Here is a 19,629-nt window from a genome sequence, read left to right as displayed (position 1 = left end):
AGAGAGCAGGTGTCTCTGGTACTGAATTGGCACTTAAGATCAGGATGTGTCCCTGCACTGCCTCTGCCCTGCGGGGGCCGTGGTGGTACCTCAGGGAACCTCAGGGACCATAGCTTTGAAGAGGATTCTTTGTGTAATATTTATAAGCAGGGAGACTGGCTTATTATAGTCCCTATTTCAGTTCAGTTGTGTTATCTCTTTGAAGCCTTGGCTTTCATTGGAAAAGAAAAGATAGCCACTTGCTTCCTGAAACAGGTGTTTCCGGTGTCATATGAGGTGCTGGAAAACAAGATAATTTTTTTTTTTCCCAAAAAGTGGCTTCGGGAAGAGCCTTGGGGAGTTCAATGGAAGTGAATTTGGAGAGTCCACCATCTCTGGCCTTTGGAGTGTGGTTGACCCCAAGAGTGGCTGCTGACACTTCCCGACTTCTGGAGTCTAGAGGGTCCCAGGATGCCTTCAGAGTCCCCTCCTCCGCTGGGACTCATTTCTCAGTAGTGCACGTAGCGCTTACTCTATATTTTAATATTTTACATACTAAGATGTTTGGCATGATGACGTTAGCTGTAGTATATGAATTCCTATAGTCTTTAACTTGTAAAACTTTAACTGTAATCATTAGGTTTTATGCATTAATATCAAGATTAAGTCCACAGGACAGTTGATTTGCACGGACAGAGAATGGTTATCGTGTCTCAGGCTTTCCTTTCATTATCTTTGCTTTGTTTAGTTTCTCAAATGACGAGCAAGAATTCAGCTTTGAAGGTAAGAGTGGAGGTTGGGTACTTGGGAGAGTTGTGTCTTATAACTGCAGTACTTCCTTCCTCTGAGACAGTCAGTTGCCTTTAAAAAATATTCTCAGGAGTTTGGGTACCAAAAGCTTTCTGATGGGGAAGGCTCCCTAGGCTGGAGACACACATCGACAGGTCCTAGAGTTTTCTGTCAGTCCAGCCAGATGCTGGATGTGGTCAGGTCCTACCCTGGGAGGCAAACATGGTCCAGTGCTTCCACGTCGGGCCTCGGAGTTCAGGTGGTCCGTTTTCCACTTAGCACTGTGCAACTTCAGAGAAGCGACTTGACCTTTCTGAGCCTCACGCTCCTCCTCATCAAATGGAAACGCAGGTACCCACTTGGCGGCACTGGGTTAGTGCTGAGTGCGCTGTTTCACTTCAGGTGCCCAGCATCGTGCCCGGACCTCGTGCGTGCACAGTGACTTTGTATGACTGTCCAGAGAGAGTGTGTAAGCCCCGGGGTAACCAGTCCCAATGTAGTGGATGGCCTGAACCAGGGGTAGGCTGGTTAATTAGACCGGGCAAGGCCTCTATGTGTGTTGTGTGTTGATGTTTTCTGTGTGGCTTCACAGAACCTGGTATGTTTGGGCCATTTGCCTAGCATCCTGACAGATTTCTATTGCTGTTTCCTTCAAATGACCCCTCCGTTTATTTCTTTCATTTCCGCCCGCCTACAGGGCATGTAATCTACACACACATTCTCCTTAAAGCTTCCAGGAGTAATGGTACCAATTCTGTACTTTTTTATTCAAGTGATTTCACTGCAGAATCTCTCCCACACTGCACTCTTCATCTGGGTGATAAAATTGCTCTTGAAGGGCCCTGTAATCAGCTTCAGCTTTGGTGGGAGCAGAGAGTCCCAGCAGTGGCCAGAGAACCTTTTATCATTTCTTTTTTTTTTTTTTTAAGTTTTTTGTGACTTTTTGATCTCATCATGCTTATTGCCCTCTGGGTGTCAAAACCTGTATCTTTTTTTTTTTTTTTTTTATTTCAGGTTAGACTGAAATATCTCTCTGATAAATCTTAGAACTAAGTCAGCTGCCTCTGAGGGAGTTGCCTTTCTAAAGGACCCTTCAAAATAATCAACAGAGGTTACGCTTTGTTGATTAACGAACAAAGGCTGGTTATCTGGATGGGCTGTTAAATCAGGAGGTGGTCATGCCTGTTAGGAATTTTCATCATTATAGGACTTCTTCGGGGTAAAGATAAAAGAGCTGTGAAGACCATGTTATTTTCACCGTAATCTTCATTAAGACCTTTTAATTTTTTTTTGCTCCTGTAACTTGCACGTTAAAGGCCGCCTTTGTGTTTTGAAACGTGCATGCCTGGGCAGCCCCTTCCTGTCTCTCTCCAGCCAGCCTCCTCTGCCCAGTGTTAACTGATGCTCATTGAAGAAGTGATGGCTTGCTTTCCACAGGACTCCATCCTCTGTCACCTCCTCTGAGAAGCTCTCCAGGACTAAATTTTAACCCCCATCCCATCCCTGGCTTAAGCATCCCTCATGGGTCTGGTGTGCACACCTCTGTTGCGTCTGTACTTGGCGCCTGGGAAAAGTTTCATGAGAAGGTTACTGTCACCGTCTCATTAGGACTGTTATCATCCTCATCCTCATCCTGCAGCTTACAGCTGAGGACGCAGAGATCTTCAGAGCGTTTGTACCTTGCTCCACATTACACAGATAGTACGGAGCAGGGTCAGGATTTGAACCAGGCCATCAGACTTCAGAAGCTGTGTTCTTACCTGCTGCCATCTAGCCCTGCTCATGTCGCCACTGTTTTAGACAGACAAGCTCACAAAGATAAAACGGCTAATTCATCAAGCATACCCTGGGTGTCTACCAGCAACCTGGTCCCATTCTAGAAGCCGCAGTACCTGCCCTGCAGGGCTATTGATTCTGTATCGATTCAGGGATTGAGGGATATGTCCGGGGATGCCGACCCTCCCAAACTCTTGCCAATGGGAACCTTCTTCTCCGAATACACATAGTTTTTAAAAGATCCATTTCAAGAAAGCTTTACTGACGTATTCCTGTGGATAAGTGCACGTATAACAGTGCAGCATGACAGATTTTCAAACCAAGAAACAGAATGCAATTGGCATCTCCCAGTCACTGTCCTCTCAAGACGGGGTCCTGACTCTGACAGCATAGACTCCCTTTACCTGTGATGCGCACCATTGAAAACCAGAGGATTTATAGGGTGCACTCTTTACTGTTTCTCACGCTCAGCATCCTGTTCATGAGATTCCTTTGTGTTATGAAGCTGGTTATAGATCCAGGGTATGACCCTGTCCGAGTACATTCATCCACTCTGCCACTGATGGATGTCTGGGTGGTTCCCAGGCTGGGGCTGTTACCAGAAGTGCTGCTGTGACCATGTGAATGCATACGTTCCTTTCTGGAATGGGGACTGGAATTGTTGTGTCATGGAGTGTGCTCTTATACACTTTTTGAAATAGAAGGCAAGAATCACCAAAATAGAGAAAATATTTGAAATTTAGATGATGGGCAAAAAGGCTTACCATTCTTGATGCAGAACGCGCTCTCACAGACCACACTGGTCAGGCCAGACATGGTTTTTGCTCCATACGTACGTTGCCCTCTTTCGAAAAAAAAATCACTCACATCTCAAGCTTTCCTCTGAGAAGTTTCTTGCTCACAGATCACTAGTGTCTGTACCAGCCACTGGCAAACTTGTCTACACATTAGATTCACCCCAGGAACTTCAAAACACTCCCAGTGCTCAGGCCACACCCCAGAGCAATGGGAGAAGGTCTGAATGTAGAAGTAGTTATCAGAAATTTTGCTTTTTAAAAGAATATGTTTGCATCCGTGCACACCACAGCCTCACGGTCACTGACCTTGTTCAAGTGCAGATCATTCATTTGTGGCCTGTGGGAACCTCTTGTAGTTGACTCTCCCCTCCACTGGACATGACCAAAGACTGGCCTTGTAACTTCCCTGCCATCTGCAGCAACAGGGTCTTCCCGATGTGTCTGTGAATTCCTGTCTGAGACCTAGAGTGGGCTGTCCTCACAGCAACCCTGTTTTTGTCTGTCTGTCTTAGTGGGAAGTATTTTAGGGCCACAATCTGGGCTACAAGCGTACTCATTATTCCTGGGTTATTAATGACCTTCAGGGCTTTTTAGTGGATAGAGCTAAGAATACATATATGTATGTGTAAGTGTTTATATATATGTATGTATGTTTACATTATACACACAGAAATGCATATATATATATGTAAAGATTAAAATGTCTAATGCGTTCATACTGGTAGGTCCAATTCAAATATGAGGCTGTAAGGCTTTTAACTTCTTTCCCACTACGTCTTTACTTTTCTTCCACTCTGAGAAGCCTGCTTCTCAGGGATACAAATGATGACAGAATTAGAATATCACACAGTTCCTTATTTAGTACATTACACACAAGTGATAAATTACACACAGTTAACTGTGCTGATATTAACCACTGCCACCAGTGTTGCTGAAAACAGTTGTTTTGTACATATTCTATCCCCATTTTCCTTGTTAAAAAAAAATTATGCTTCATTTTTACAGCCATTTCCCCTGTTACTAACCCTCTGCATCTTCCCCTGTTGTTAACATCTGGCACGCCAGTGCTACGTTTGTTGCAATTAATGAACCATTGATACATTATTATTAGCTAAAATCCGTAGTGTACATTGTGTTGAGGCTTCTAACATATGCAGCATAGTGTCGTTTCACTACCCCAAATACCACCTGTGTTCTGCTTTTCCCTGTCTCCCTCATTACTTCCCACTGAACTCCAGGCAGCCGCTGAAATTCTATGTCTATAGTTTTGCCTTTTCCAGAGCCTGGTGTAGGTGAAGTCCTGTAGTATGTAACCTTCACAGAAAGGCTTCTTTTACATAGCAATATGCATTTAAATTTCTTCTATCTTTGCTTGGCATGATAGCTGGTGTGTTTTGATTATTGAATAACCTTTCATTGTCTGGATGCACCACAGTTTGTTGATCCTTACACCTGTTAGAGGACTTCTTGGTTGCTTCCAAATTGCCAGTTATGAGTAAAGCTGCTATAAACATCTGTGTGCAGATTTTTGTGCGAACAAATTTCTTTGACTCCTTTAGGTAAATGCGAAGGAAAATGATCGCTGGGTTGAATGGTAAGAATCTGTTTGGTGTAAACTATCTTCCAGAGTGGCTGCACTGTTTTGCATATCCCCCAGCAGTGAATGAGGGTTCCTGTTGCTCCACATCCCTGCCAGAATTTGGTGGTGTCAGTGGTGTGGATTTCAGTCATTCTGATAGATGTGTACTGGTATCTTGTTGTTTTAGTGTGGAGCTCATTAATGGCGTCTGATGTGGAAATAAGCTTATTTGCCACCTGTATATCTTCTTCGATGAGGTGTCTGTTAAGCTTTTTGGCCCATTTTTTAATTGGGTGGTTTGTTTTCTTACTGTTGACTTTTTAAAGTTCTTTGTGTATTTTTTTAAATTGAAGTACAGTCAATTACAGTGTATCAATTTCTGGTGTACAGCACAATGTCTCAGTCATGCATATACATATATATAATTCGTTTTCATTTTTTTTCCATTGAAGGTTATTACAAGATACAGTTCCCTATACGGTACTAAAGAAACTTAAAAAAGTCAATTTATATATACAGTGGCTAACATTTGTAAATCTCAAACTCCCAAATTTATCCCCTCCCACTTCCTTTCCCCAGTAACCATAAGATTGTTTACTATGTCTGTGAGTCTGTTTTTTAGATGAGTTCGTGGTGTCTTTTTGTTTGTTTGTTTTTTAAGATTCCATGTATGAGTGATATCATATAGTATTTTTCTTTCTCTTTCTGGCTTACTTCACTTAGAATGACGATCTTTAGGTCCATCCATGTTGCTGCAAATGGCATTATTTATTTTAGTCTTTTTTATGGCTGAGTAGTATTCCATTGTATAAATATACTACAACTTCTTTATCCAGTCATCTGGTTCTTTGTGTATTTTGGAAGGAGGTCCCACACCAGATATATGTTTTGTAAAAATTTTGTCTCAGTCTATGGCTTTTCTTTCCATGTTGTTAATACTGTCTTTCACAGAGGAGAAATTTTTCATTTTAATCAAGTCACAGTCAACGCTTTTTTTTTTTTTTTTTTTTTGATAGTGCTTTTGGTGGTGGATCTGAGAAGTCATTACCAGATCAAGGGCTGCATAGATTTTCTGCTGTCGTGTATTCTGGGACTTTATCCTTTTACATTTCACATTTAGGTCTCTGAACCATTTTGAGTTAATGTTTGTCAAAGGTGTAAGTTCTGTGTCTAGATTCTTTTTTTTTGGTAAATGTCAAATTCCAGCCCCATTTGTTGAAAAGATTATCCCTTTTCCATTGAATTGCTTTCGTTCCTTTGTCAGAGATCAGTTGACTGTATTTGTGTGGCTCTATTTCTGGGCTCTCTCCTGTTCCATTGATCTATTTGTCTGTTTCTTTCACCAATTGCTGTCTATGGCTTTCTAGTAAGTTTTGAGTTGGGTCATGTCAATTTTCTGAGTTTGTTTTTCTTTTTCAGTATTTTATTGGCTATTCTGGGTCATTGGGCTTTCCATATAAACTTCAGAATCAGTTTGTCGACATTCACAAAATAAACTTGCTATGATTTTCATTGAGACTGCATTGAATCTCTAGATCAAGTTAGGAAGAACTGACTGGCCAGGGGTGAGACTGAAATCAAAGTTCTAGCCCTCTTTACACAGGGCTGGCTGCCCTGGCCACCATCCTCCATCCTTAGAAACTTCCCAAAGCCACTTTATAAACATAACAAAGACACCTTTGTTGCTCTCATCACCTAAGAAATTCCAAGGGTTTTCGGAGCTTTGTGGCCGAATAGAGAAGACCACCAAATATATTCATGTTTCTTACTATAAATCACAGAGTCACACTTGGTCTCTGTTTTTCCTTTCTCGCTCAGTTTTGATTCCAGCTCCTGGAGGGAGCCCTAGGTGGTCAGTTTTCAGGTCCCAGGGGCTGGACGTGTCCTGTCCCATCAGCTCTTCCTAGAGGCCCTCCTCTGTTGGGGTGGGCACAGCCCCCGACTTTCAGCATCTCCCCTCGGATAGGTCAGCCATGTGTTCTAGTGGGTTTGGTTGGCTCTTAGGGGTTCTCTGTTCCCCGGTGTTCAGGGCACCCCTTTGTCTCTCAGGTTTCCCCACACGGATGCCGAGTTCATGCCGGTCCTGTGGGTTACAGTTGTTTGTTCCCACCCACTTGTATTTGAGAGCTTGTGGGGTTACTTTATCCCCTTGTTTTATTCTGAATCATGTCCTTGGATTTTTGATGGCTCTCTAGTTACTGTCTGATGTATGGATTCAAGATTCTGGAAGCAGGTTGTCATGCCTCCACTGTCTTCCCAAAACTCACTATTTTTTTTTTGAAGCACTTATTCTTTGAATTTTTTGGTTTTTATTGTAGTATAATCAGTTTACAATGTTGCATCAATTTCTGGCGCATGATGTTTCAGTCATACATATACACGTTAGTTTTCGTATTCTTTCTCATTATAGGTGACTGCAAGATATTGAATATAGTTCCCTGTGCTATACAGAAGAAATTTGTTGTTTATCTATCATTTTAATCTAAGGGTTGCAGGTTTGATGTCTGTGTTTCTTTGTTACCAGGAGGAGATGTAGGGACACCCTGTAGCGGATCAGAAAACACATACCCAGGTTTGGGCCATGGGCAGCGGACAGCCGGTGTCAGTCCAGGAGACTGGGAATCTGGGGCTGGAGGGATGGTGTCGGGGCAGCAGCTGAGAGCCAGGGGCACAAACCTCGAGGCCCTGCCTGCAAGACCACATCCCGTGTGGGTGCGGGTGGGAGTTGACAGCACAGAGGTCCTCAGGTACTCAGTGGCTGTCGGAGGTTTCCAAATGCTTTGAGCTCTGAGAACCACCTGGCTCTGCGTGAGAGGGTCTAGTATTCTGGCTCTTCCTGCTTCTCAAGGGGGCTTGGCCACCAGGGAAACATGGCTCTTGGGTCGAGGATAAGAAGTGTGGAGGGAGGTTGAGGTGGGGGCAGAGAGAATTGAGGAATCAGAGACATGTCCACCATCAGCCCCTGGGAAGCAGAGAGTGCCTGTCCCCACACCACCCCGCCGCCCCCCGCCCCAGCTGCCTTGTCTGTGGGCAGGGGTGCGAGAACTTGGCCGTATTGTCTGAAGTGGAAGGCATGCACATCTGATGCTGCCCTGGCTTCATTTTGGTGGAAAAAAATGAACCTGTGGACTGACTCCTTTTGGACATCATAAATTGATATACAGTCACCCACTTGTGGGTATTTGTTTGCTATAGTTGATTCACCACTGAAAGAAGAGGTCAGAATTAATTAGATTCTCTCATTTGGAAACAGCTTTTAAAGGGTCCCCTCTGCTTACTAGCTCGGAAACCATGGGCAGGTTACCTAACCTGGTCCTCATTTTTCTCGTCTAAAATGGGGAGGGAGGCGGGGAATAAAAGTGCTGCCATAGGGTTATTGTGAGGCGTAGACGAGGTAGTGAAGTTCTTAGAACAGTGGCAACCGCATTTTAAGCCTTTGGTAAACATTAGCTCTTGTTTTTACGTTAACATTTTGGATTCTAATGAGCGGCTGTGACGTGCCCAGCCTAGTTTATTGATGTAGGAGGCATTGCCATGAATAGTAGTTCCTTCTTTTCTTCTCTGTTTTGTATGTTTCACAGGATCAAGTAATTTAATTCAGCCTTTCATTTAAAGATGAGGAATTTGCCCTCCAGAAAAAAAATCCAGTGATTTCTTTTTTTTTCCCCGCTCAGGGTCTCATGGAATTATAATCTGGGTCTCGCACTGCTTGAAACTTCCTATCCTTGCTGGGCTCTGAGTCCCTTTATGTGACTGTCACGTTACTCAAGATAGAAAGGACTCTTCACATTCAAGTTTATACTCTTTACTGAGACGACTCTCCACCGTCTGGAGAAGAAGACTCTGCCCAAGCGTGAATATTATTTTTCCAGTTTAGAAAGAATGAGCTCAAGATGTAGAAAGTGGAAACCTTGGTTAGAGCCTCAGTTCTGATCCGGGGGAACCTTAGAAAAATCAGTGTGCCTCTTGGCCACGGTTCCCCGACCGTCTGTTGAGGAGCTTAAGCTTTTTTTCTATAACTGATTTCTAAAACCACGCCTGTTTTATGTGACACAAATAAAATAGTTTATGCTGGAAAAATTAAGTCAATACGGATAGGTAAAAAAAGAAAAAAAAAAAAGGAAGGGGAGGAGAAAAAGGGAGGAAGACAAATGGGCAGATAAAGAATAAAGTGGATTGTGGACCTTGAAGATTTTACTAACCCTGAAAATACTTCCCAGCATTTTCCTTTTTAAAATTTTTTAATTAAATTTTTTTATTGAAGTAGAGTTGATTTACAGTGTTGTAGATTCTCATGTACAGCATAATGATTCAGTTCTATGTATATGCACATATATCTCTGTATCTGTTCTTTTTCAGTTTTTTTTATTATAGGCTATTACAAGAAATTGAATGTAGTTCCCTGTGCTATACAGTAGGACTTTGTTTTTTTAGTCTATTTTATATGTAATAGTGTGTACATGTTAATCCCAGGCTCCTAATTTGTCCCTCCCCACTGTTTCTCCTTTGGTAAACATAAATTTGTTTTGTGTCTGTGAGTCTGTTTTTGTTGTGCAAATAAGTTCACTAGTATGATTTTTTTGATCTCACATATAAGTGATATCATATAATAGTTATCTTTCACTTTCTGACTTATTTCACTTAGTGTGAAAATCTCTAGGTCCATCCATGTTACTGCAAATGACATTATTTCATTCTTTTTTATAGCTGAGTAGTATTCCATTGTATAAATAAACCACAGCTTCTTTATCCAGTCATGTGTCGATGACATTTAGGTTGCTTCCATGTCTTGATTATTGTAACTTGTGCTGCTGTGGACATCGGGGTGCATGTATCTTTTTGAATTAGAGTTTCCTCCAGATATATGCCCAGGAATGGGATTGCTGGATCATATGGTAGTTCTGTTTTCAATTTTTTGAGGAATCTCCATACTGTTTTCCATAGTGGCTGCACCAAACTGCATGCCCACCAGCAGTGCAGGAGGGTTCCCTTTTCTCGACGCCCTCTCCAGCATTTATCATTTGTGGACTTTTTAATGATGGCCATTCTGACCAGTGTGAGGTGATGCCTCATTGTAGTTTTGATTTTCAGTCCTGGTAAGTGGCGATATTGAGCATCTTTTCATGTGCCTATTGGTTTGGATGTCTTCTTTAGATCCAGCATTTCCCTTTTAATGGGAGTTCCAGGTCCACTTACTCCTCAGGGTGCTGATACATTCTGCCTTGTGTCAGAGTGTTTCATTAAGCCCTCCTTGAGGACAACAGCTGTGTCCCCCTCATTCTGTCCTATCACACCAGCTAAGTATGGTACCTTGCAGTTTGTAATTCAGGGAGCATTTGTTAAAACCATTCTACTTAGAATCCAAGAGCAAATAATGGCTGCGTACCTTAGGTAGCTCACTGTATTTTGCACTTTCATTCTCCCAGGCATCTTCCGAGTTTATCATTTTTTTTTCTTGGTCTTTTTTTCTGTGAAGGGGGGACTGCAATGACCTGTTTGGACAGGAAGGATGTGGCCTCCAGTGGTCAGTAACACAGTGCTCTGGGTCTAGCATCTTTTGACTTAATGTCCCAGTGGACGCAAAGCCCCAGGTCAGTGTCCAGCTCGTGGGGATTCTCAGCACGTGTGAGTTCTCTGCTCTTAACGTGTGTACAGAAAGAGGTATCATGTTTTTGTCAGTCGGCATGTACGATAAATTGCTTTCTGTTGAATGAAAAAGCAATTAACTGTGGTTGAGCAACCCTCTGTCTGCAAGCAGTAGAATTCAGTCAAGTAACCAATTTGGGAAAGTTGCTGTTGAAGCATTTCCGACTCACCACAGTAATTAGTGGTGCAGTAAAGGAAAGCATTCATGCTGTCATTTTTTTTTTTTCTTGAAGTTTTAAATTATGAATGAAAGTCATAAGAAATGTTTTTATGATTCTGGTTGTGTTGATGAATATGGTATTTGTATTATATCTGGGTATCAGACATTTTATTGTCTGTCTTCCCTTAAATATATTGTCAGATGCCGCATATTTAAGAAGATCCGAATCTGTATCCTTCCACCAGGGGTGAAATAACTTCAGCCCTGCGACACGGGCAGGAGTTTTAATCATGTCTTCTGGAGACGGAAGACCCACACTGGTCAGCGTGGCTTCCTGGTGCTGACACGTGGCTGTGTCCCACATCCCTGTGGCATCTCCAAATCAGGGTTATTTAGGACTGTCGCTTTTTCTAGCCTACTGGGAGCCAAAATGGAAGAGCCTTTTGGACCATCCTGTATTTTAAGTTCAAATTAATTCTGCTTTGTAGTCAACAACTTTGGGAGGAATTGAATTAATAGAGGGCACAGTTTGCAGTGTAATCTGCAGGGCTGCACAGAATTTGAATGATGTCCCCTGGAAAAGTCAAAGATGACCTTCTTTGAACATCCCAGGAGCTGCGGTGGCTGTTCTTCCAATGCAATATTTGGTACCACAAGAGCTGTCAAAAAAGAGGTACACCATTTACCTTCTGATGGTAGCTGTGTTTTTCTGGTTGCTTCCATGGAAACACAGTGTGTGAAATGAACTGACAGTTGCAATCCAGTTTTTTGGGACCAGCGTGACAGAATCTTCCATATGGAACCCGAAGATGGCTAGTTCTGACCCGTGACAAGATGGCAGAGAATTTCAGCTCCCACATCTGTGTGTTTCGAAGTCTCATTCCTTCCCCTTGTCTCACCCTGGCTGTGTTTCTTTTTTTCCTCTGGAGATAAATGTCATTCTGTGAAGCTAGAACTTTTTTACCCTCTCTCAAATGCGACCAGGGGAATAATTTGCTTCTAATTTGCCAACTTGAAAGCTGTAGCGAGTTTCCAGTGTGGCACGTCGTGGCGGTGTGTTGGGTTATTCTGAAAGCAAGTCTGTGGTGTCATCTTATGGGGGTTTTATCATGTTTACTTCTCTTTTCTCCTGCTGCCTACGTTAAGCTGAAGGAGGAAAGAAAAAACCGAACCTATTTTAAATAGTAATATCTGTTTCCTTGTGTTACCGAGAAATGATGATTCTTTTTCTAGGTGTGCTTAGCTCATCCTTTGATTTTTCTGAATTTGCTCCATTATAATCCTGGCTGCCCGGCCCAGTCCTGTGCCTCCCTGTTTTCCATCTCTTTGCTCAGATAATCATAGAATTGCCTCCATAACCTCCAGTTTCCATACGTTTTCCGAGTCCAGTTTCAGTGCCTCCTGTACCCCTTACCTTAAAGCATTTTCAGACATGTCATCTCACAGTAAGTGACGTCTCCTGACCAGCCATTCATTATCCTTTCAGATACGCTTCTCTTCTGCCCACGATCCCTCTCTACCTTGCCGTTTAGGTTTGGGTGCATATTCTCTGTTCCCTAAATTGAGTGACTATGTGATTTGTCATCCAAACCAGTTTTGAGAGGGACAGCAGGCGTAATCCAAGACTGTCCCTATCTGATGAGGATGTATGGTTGACGTTGCTTCTCAAAGGATCTCCAGGGTGGAGATTATCGGCACTGGGCTCCTGGCAAACATCCAGTCCACCATTGCCTGAGTGGTCCTTGGTTGAAATTATTGAATGAACCAGTTCCTTTTTGAGCTTTTAGCACTTTCCTGCTGACTTCCTCCTTGGCTAGAGAGGAAACCACTGTGAATCTCATACACAGTGCCAGCTTCCTCACCCCACCCCTGCCTCCGCTTCCCCTGCAAACACATCTCTCCCCACAGCTTTCTTCCCCCCTGTTCATTTTGACCTAATAACTGTGTTCACCCAAGTCCCATCTCTAAAGGCTGGAGGCAGAATGACAGCCAAGGCAGGGAAACATGTAACCGTGTACCATCAGCGTGTTTTCTTAGTTACTTAGCTGACTTTGGGAAATCTGTTCTACTCTGAGAATGCCTGGGCAAAACTCAGCTTATAGTATTTCTTCAGGAGTTTTAATAACAGTTTGTTCACATGTTCTGGTGCCTCGACTCCCTGACAGTTGATGGCCAAGCAGGACCCCGCAGTGTGATGGTCCCATGGGGAGGTTCCCGGTGTGTGATGGAGGTGATCATTCAGGTCGGGGGATGCAGCCTGACTCCATTTTGCTGCTACGTTGGATTAGGGCAGCTTTTGTACTTTGAAATAATCCGTTCTACTTCCATAGACCTTTTCTCCTTTTTTTAAGTTTTACCAGTGCTGTTTCCATAGGTGACACACAATGAACTCACCGCAGCCGAGTGGAAGGAAAGGGCGGGTCGTGTGAATACGTCTGTCGCTACTTGCTCTTAGCCTGTCACAGGCTTTGTGCTGGATTCTGGGATTTCCATTCTGTCCAGCTTAACTGCTTTGCCCGTAGACCCACCCCAGAGTCCTTTGTTGCCTTAACTATTTCCTCAAAGATCTTTTATGAACTTTTTCTCCCCTTTTACCTACAATTGCATGTAGCCCTGTGGCAATAATGAGAAAGAAAAACATTCTAGTGGTGTGATTAGGTGAAATAACAAATACATTTCCCTCCTTTATTAAAAAAAAATTCCAAAGTTCTTCACTTTGTTTCCTGCTGAACACTTGTTGACAAGACATAGTGGAATGGTGGAAAAGAACCGACTCTCCCTAATTAAAGCTCTCATTGTGAGTGTTAACTGGGAGGCGAGCAAATTTTTTTCTTTTTCATTATGGTAGTTGTGATATTTTAGGAAAAAATTAAGGCAGGAGGATATTGGATTATCAAGGTTTTCCTGTAGTCAGATTTGATTTCTGTGATGTTCAGATGGAGTGGCCTGCTGGTGTGAGAGGCTGCTGGTTGTCTGCCGGTCCCCGTTTGCCCCATCTTTGCTAGTTATAAAACCCCTAATTCTATCTGGCACATGATCACTTGGAATGCAGACTACATTTCCCCACCTCCTGTGCAGCTAGGCATCACTGTATTACAAAATGTTGATTAATTGTTTATAAGTGGAAGTGCCACATGCAATTTCTTAAAAGTATCCTCAAGGAGGAAGGCTTTTTCCCCCCTTCCTGTTTTCCTGAAGGGACTGCAGATGTGATGGCTAAGCTCAGGCAGCCATTTTAGAACATGGAGGGTGGGATCCACGCATTGGGGGTGGTTGGCCACAAGATGCCAGGAACCTCTGCATTGTCCTTGTGTAAGTGAGAGAGGAATGCCTGTTATTTTTGGTTTGCTCTCACAATGGAGCTGACCGTCACCTCAGCTTGTATGTCTAAGAATCTGTTTCATCTTTTTGGTATGAGGGCAGCTCTTGGAGATTCTTTTTGTTTCTTGTCAGACTATATACCTCAGAGATAAAGGAATGCTTTATTTAGTGGACAAGAACAGTCTTACCTTTCATAAATACTAATGCATGAGATGTTATGCAGTGTCTAAAATCGAACTTGCCAGGTAAGAAGTCACCATGGTGGTGCTTGTAAAACCCACAGAAATGCTTTTCTCCTCTGCTTTTCTCTTCCCTTCCTCCTCTCCTAAGGTTTCAAGCCCAAAGCCAGTAAGTATGACCGAAAAAGAGAGGCATTCAGGGATGTGGGTGGTGGGCCTGGTGGCCCAGAGACGGATGAGGGACCGGGAGTGGGGTGAGGAGAGTGTCTGTCTGTGCGAGGTAGAGAGGTGGGGGAGCACGTGAGGAGGGTGAGTGGGACAGAGTGCGAAGGGTGTCCCCATAGGAAGAAAGAGGGCTGGGTGATAGGTTTCTGCATTACTACACTGGTTGGGTAGTTGAAAGCCCTTAAAAGGTCCCCCAGAGCCCACTCACATAGGACATAGTTTAGCAGGGTTAAGACAGCACAGGCTGACGTCAGCGGTCCCAGAGGCTCACTGGTGCAGCCCCCCCCCCCACTGCCCCCACCCCCAGGCTTGTTTCTTACTTGTTCAGGACATACTTTGTCTCCAGGTATGAACCTTCAAGGCATGTTTGAGGAATGTGGGTTTTGGGGGTGCCCGGGAAGATAATGTCCAGCAGTGTCTTCCGCACCCCACTGGCCAGGTAGGTACCTGTAGCCTTATGTAATGCACATTCCTGAGCTTGTGAACTAAAGTTTGCACATCTCAAGCTCGCCTGCTCATGCTCGTCTTGAGCCAGGATCAGTACCAGACTTCTGGGGGACCCAGTCCAGTGCTGAGACAACTGTAGTTAAATGTAGGGGTATATATTGCAGGCTGAACTAGATTAAACATAAGGGAAGCCAGAGTTCTCGCTGTTGGAGAAGGAAATTACAAATAGGAAAGGGGGAAAATGAGAATCAGCTGTGTGATGTTGTATTGGAATTGGTCTATTGTCTATTGGTGTGAACTTGTGATTTTCAGTTAATATAAACAGTGAAATCAGTGTAGGTGTGTGTGTGTGTATTTTCTCTAATTCTGTCCACTCAGAGGAGCTGGGAACACTGAGCCCCCAAATAGCAATGAGCACATCTGGTGCCCAGGTTTGGGCTTAAAAACATCATTTTCCACCAAAACAAACAAACAAACAAACAAACAAACAAAAAACAAGCAGAGCTCATTAGAGAAATAGTTAATTGATTCCAGGGTTGTGGCAGCAAGAGTCCAAAATGAATTTGACTGTCTCTTGCCAGAAAGCACGGAAGTTCCCAAAGAGCCATGGGAACATGTCAAAAGGACTTAGGGACCTGCTGGGATGGGCTTCCAACTGGCCAAATCAGAGTCATGATGAACATCATCATAATCTGAGAAAAATTATGTAACCCATTGACTGCAGTAAGAAACGACAAAGCCATGCAGTAGCGATAAATACACCAGCAGCAACTCCACTGATGTTGTGGCCTGGATAATTCTTTCCTGACTGGGCCGCCTGGTGCGTTGTAGGATTTAGCAGCGTTTCCCTACCCGCTACTTGCCACTGCTTTAGACCAGTGCTGTCCAACAGAAATACAATGTGAGCCAATGTGCAAGTTTAGATTTCCTGGTGGCCATAGTTAGAATGTCTCCAGATGTTGCCTCATGTCCTATGAGGGTCAAAATTGGCCCCCTTTTGGGGACCATGAAACATGTAGAACAAGATTTTATTGGTTTCAAAGTATCCTCGCTTCCCTCTTCCCCACCAATTTTTTTTTTTTTTTTTTTTTTTTTTTTTTTTTTTTACTAATTACAAAGGGGAAAAGAATAAATTTACAGTGGAGCAGTCTGGTAGACATAAGTAATTGAGAGAAGATCAGTGATGGGACAGATGGAAACCTTGTGCCAGTTGATAGGATGTGGTGAGAAGGAGACAGCGTTTCCTCAGTATCGCTGCCAGGGATGCATAACCTAAATCTAGTCAGGAATAAACGAAGGGTTGGAGATTCCTCGGAAAACTAAAAATAGACCTACCATATGATCCAGCAATCCCACTCCTGGGCATATATCCTGAGGAAACTAACTCGAAAAGATAAATGCACCCTGATGTTCATAGCAGCACTCTTTACAATAGCCAAGACATGGAAGCAACCTAAGTGTCCATCAACAGAAGATGGATAAAAAAGTTGTGGTATATTTATATTATAGAATACTACTCAGCCATAAAAAAGGATAAAATAATGCCATTTGCAGCAACATGGATGGACCTAGTGATTGTTATTCTAACTGAAGTAAGCCGGAAAGAGAAAGAAAAATGCCATATGATATCACTCATATGTAGAATTAAAAAAAAAAAAAGGACACTAATGAATTCATCTACAAAACAAAAACAGACTCACAGACATAGTAACCAATCTTATGGTTACCAGGGGAAAGGGGGTGGGAAGGGATTAATTTGGGAGTTTGAGATGTGCAAATGTTAGCCACTATATATAAAAATAGATTTTAAAAATGTTTCCTCTGTACAGCACAGGGAACTATATTCAATATCTTGTAATAGTTTTTAATGAAAAAGAATATGAAAATGAAAAAAACGTATGTATGTGCATGACTGAGACAATGTGCTGTACACCAGAAATTGACACACTGTAACTGACAGTACTTCAATTAAAAAAAAAAAAAAAGAATGAAGGGCACGTGGAGGATGTAATACAGAACAGCCTGGCCTGCATGCGTCACAATTGCTAAGGTCCTCAGACTGAGAGGTGACTCAAAGGGGCCCGGCAGCTACCTGCCGTGTGGATTCTGAACTGGATCCATTTCTGTAAAAGAAGAGTTAGGATGTTTGGTGACACTTGGATGGAGGTTGAGGACTAGATGATAAGATTGTATCATGTTAAGTGTTTGACTTTGATGGTTGTGTTGTGGTTGTGCAGGAGAGTGTCTTGGTAGAGATACCCTAAAGTTCTGTGGGACATTAGACCAAAAGCTTTATCTCAGATGGGTCAGGGCAGAAAAATAGATCTTTGTATTGTATCTTGAGCTTTTCTCTAACTTTGTGGTAGTTGGAAAATAAGAAAAATGCAAGCTGCAGTCGGGGGTGATAGGTTGGGGCCCAACACTGAGTCCCTTCCTGAGAAAAAAAAATTATCTTACTGTCCCATTAAAGGGAAAACCTTGTTGCATTAATACAATGTTCTTATAGAAAGAATGTTGAAAAAAATTTCTAAATAATATTTAACACATATATATATCTTTAAAACCTTAATACATGTAACTGTGATATAGTATAATTAGTATATTTTGCATAACCATTCAGATTTTAATTTTATGTATATAATATGCACACACATCTATATGTACACGTAAATAAAATATACATAGACCTTGCTGTCCACTGAGTGATGTTTTAGAACCCAAAGAAGAGGGCAGGTCACTTTTTCCCCCTCTGGCTTTTTTTGTTTGTTTGCTTGTTTTTTTCAAGTAGATCTACGTATGTTTTTTTCTTGGTAGTCGGAAAAACCATTTTTTTTTTCAAAGCAGATCTAATCTTTTTCAGCAGATTAAGCCTGCGTGATGTTTAAAATTGGTGAATAACGTGCAGGTGCTTTGAAATGTCCACCAAAACTTGTTGAGAAGAACTTGGGGAGGGGTTTTACCCTAATTATCTGAGAGTGTAGGGGAGTTTCGGGGTTGACAGTGGACGTGCGTGAACTCACTGGCTGCCGGCCTTCCGTGAGCTGACCTCTCTGTCTTGATGGGATGGTCTTTTAAGCACAGGTGAAGGCGTGGTTCCTGTCCGGACCCTGGGGCCGGTTTGCCTGGCCGGTTCGCCTGACCGGCTCACACTATTGGGATGGATGGCCCCGGCTGGGCCAGCCCATCGGGTCGCCCAGCGTTGCTAACGGGCCCTTGTCAGGTTTGCTCCTGCGACATTAATCCCATTAGCTCTAACTCACTGTGCTAATTGCACTGTTAATTGCGTGACTTTTCTTAATTTGGTTTCACATTTAACAGACAGCCTTCCATGAATTCCCTGCTTCTATTTTTGTGAGCGGTAAGGGTTCAACCTGTGAAAATAATTCAGCACTTGACCTGCAGGCGCGTGGGTGTATTCTGGGTGCATTAACTGACTGTGTTTTTCTTTTCTTTTACAGTCACCCTGTCGCACATCACGCAGCTGGTCCTCAGCCACAACAAGCTGACGAGTGAGTTGATGTCATCCTCTGTTACCCAGTTTCTGACTTGTAGGGAACGTGGTGATACTGCTGATTCTTGTGTTCCTTTAAAGACACTAATGTCAAATGATTATTTGGGCAAACTGAAAATTGATTTGGGCAACGCTGAGGGACCTGAGCGTACGTATGATCTTCCTGAATTTTGTAGTTTGCTCTGTTTTGAGGATTCTTCCTTATCATGTGTGTTAACTGAAGAAAGACAATGACACTGTTTCTCTGCAAATGGTCCCTGTCCAGCATGCTCAATGCAGTGGCCTGAAATGCTGGGTCTTTATTATTTCATGAAAACAAACAAACACTTTCTTATCAAAAAATATTAGAATAAGAATTCTTTGCTTTCATTTATATGTTTTCCTCAAAGGGGGAACATTTATTGATCTGCCTTTTTTCCCTGCTTGATGGGGGGAGAAAAGCACGAAGTTGTACAAATTCTATCCATTTGCATCTGCGTCTTTGAAGTTCTTGAATCTGGTTTCCACAGAAAATGGTACTGGGTACTGGTTGTGTTGTGGTGCGGTTAACGCACAGCGGATTTCACACCTCTTTGTAAAGCAAATCTTGTGCGACTGATGTGGGCTATTTCATCCTTAGAGCTGTGGCTTTAAAGATTTTAGTGACAGCGACCCACTCTCCCTTCTCATTTCTGATTGACTGTCCCTCCTTCGTGCTGCCGTATTTCCTGCAGACTTGAATGATTCTCTAATCATGTGGCAAGAACTTGTTAGGGAGCTTCTCCGAGTCCAGTGAAACCGAGCAGAAAGTCACGCTGCGGGATGTGTGTCGCGAATGTACGTATGTGTGTGTGTTATATACGGCTTGAAGCACCGTCACAGAGCTGTTGATACCTGAGAGTTAAGAGTGGCAGTTAAGGCCCCTCATGGGCAGGAGACAGGCAGATTAGTTCATTGTTAGCAAAAAGCACATGTTCGTAAGGTGAAGGCAGAGTGGCACGACTGTTGTTTGGGTACCGGTGGCCCCAGCAGCTGAATGTGACGGTGGCAAGTCACGTGTGATCGCTTTTGTAACAGGTGTTCTGGTGCCACTTTCATTGTTTTTGTAGCACATGGTCCTTTTCTCCACTGAGACCCTAATCCCAGTTCAGAAGGGACTGTGTGGTCCCTAAATTCCCCCAGATTTTGTGAGCAGAAATTCCCGAAGCTCTCTGTCTCTTCGCTCATGAAAATATTTCTTA

General features: G+C 43.0%; 1 protein-coding gene across 3 annotated transcripts in view; it reads left to right on the top strand.

Annotated features, from left to right (window-relative positions):
* The window catches only part of RSU1 (Ras suppressor protein 1), a 159,260-nt gene that overhangs the window by 2,205 nt on the left and 137,426 nt on the right, over positions 1-19,629 (top strand). For all 3 annotated transcript variants that reach the window (XM_010966825.3, XM_010966834.3, XM_010966844.3), the window contains exon 3: positions 18,357-18,407. In XM_010966825.3, coding sequence (XP_010965127.1) covers positions 18,357-18,407 — 51 coding nt within the window. The remainder of the gene's footprint in view (positions 1-18,356; positions 18,408-19,629) is intronic.

The sequence above is a fragment of the Camelus bactrianus genome, chromosome 35 (genome assembly GCF_048773025.1).
Source record: "Camelus bactrianus isolate YW-2024 breed Bactrian camel chromosome 35, ASM4877302v1, whole genome shotgun sequence".
In the NCBI taxonomy this organism is placed as follows: Eukaryota; Metazoa; Chordata; class Mammalia; order Artiodactyla; family Camelidae; genus Camelus; species Camelus bactrianus.
This window is presented reverse-complemented; position numbering and strand designations above follow the sequence as displayed.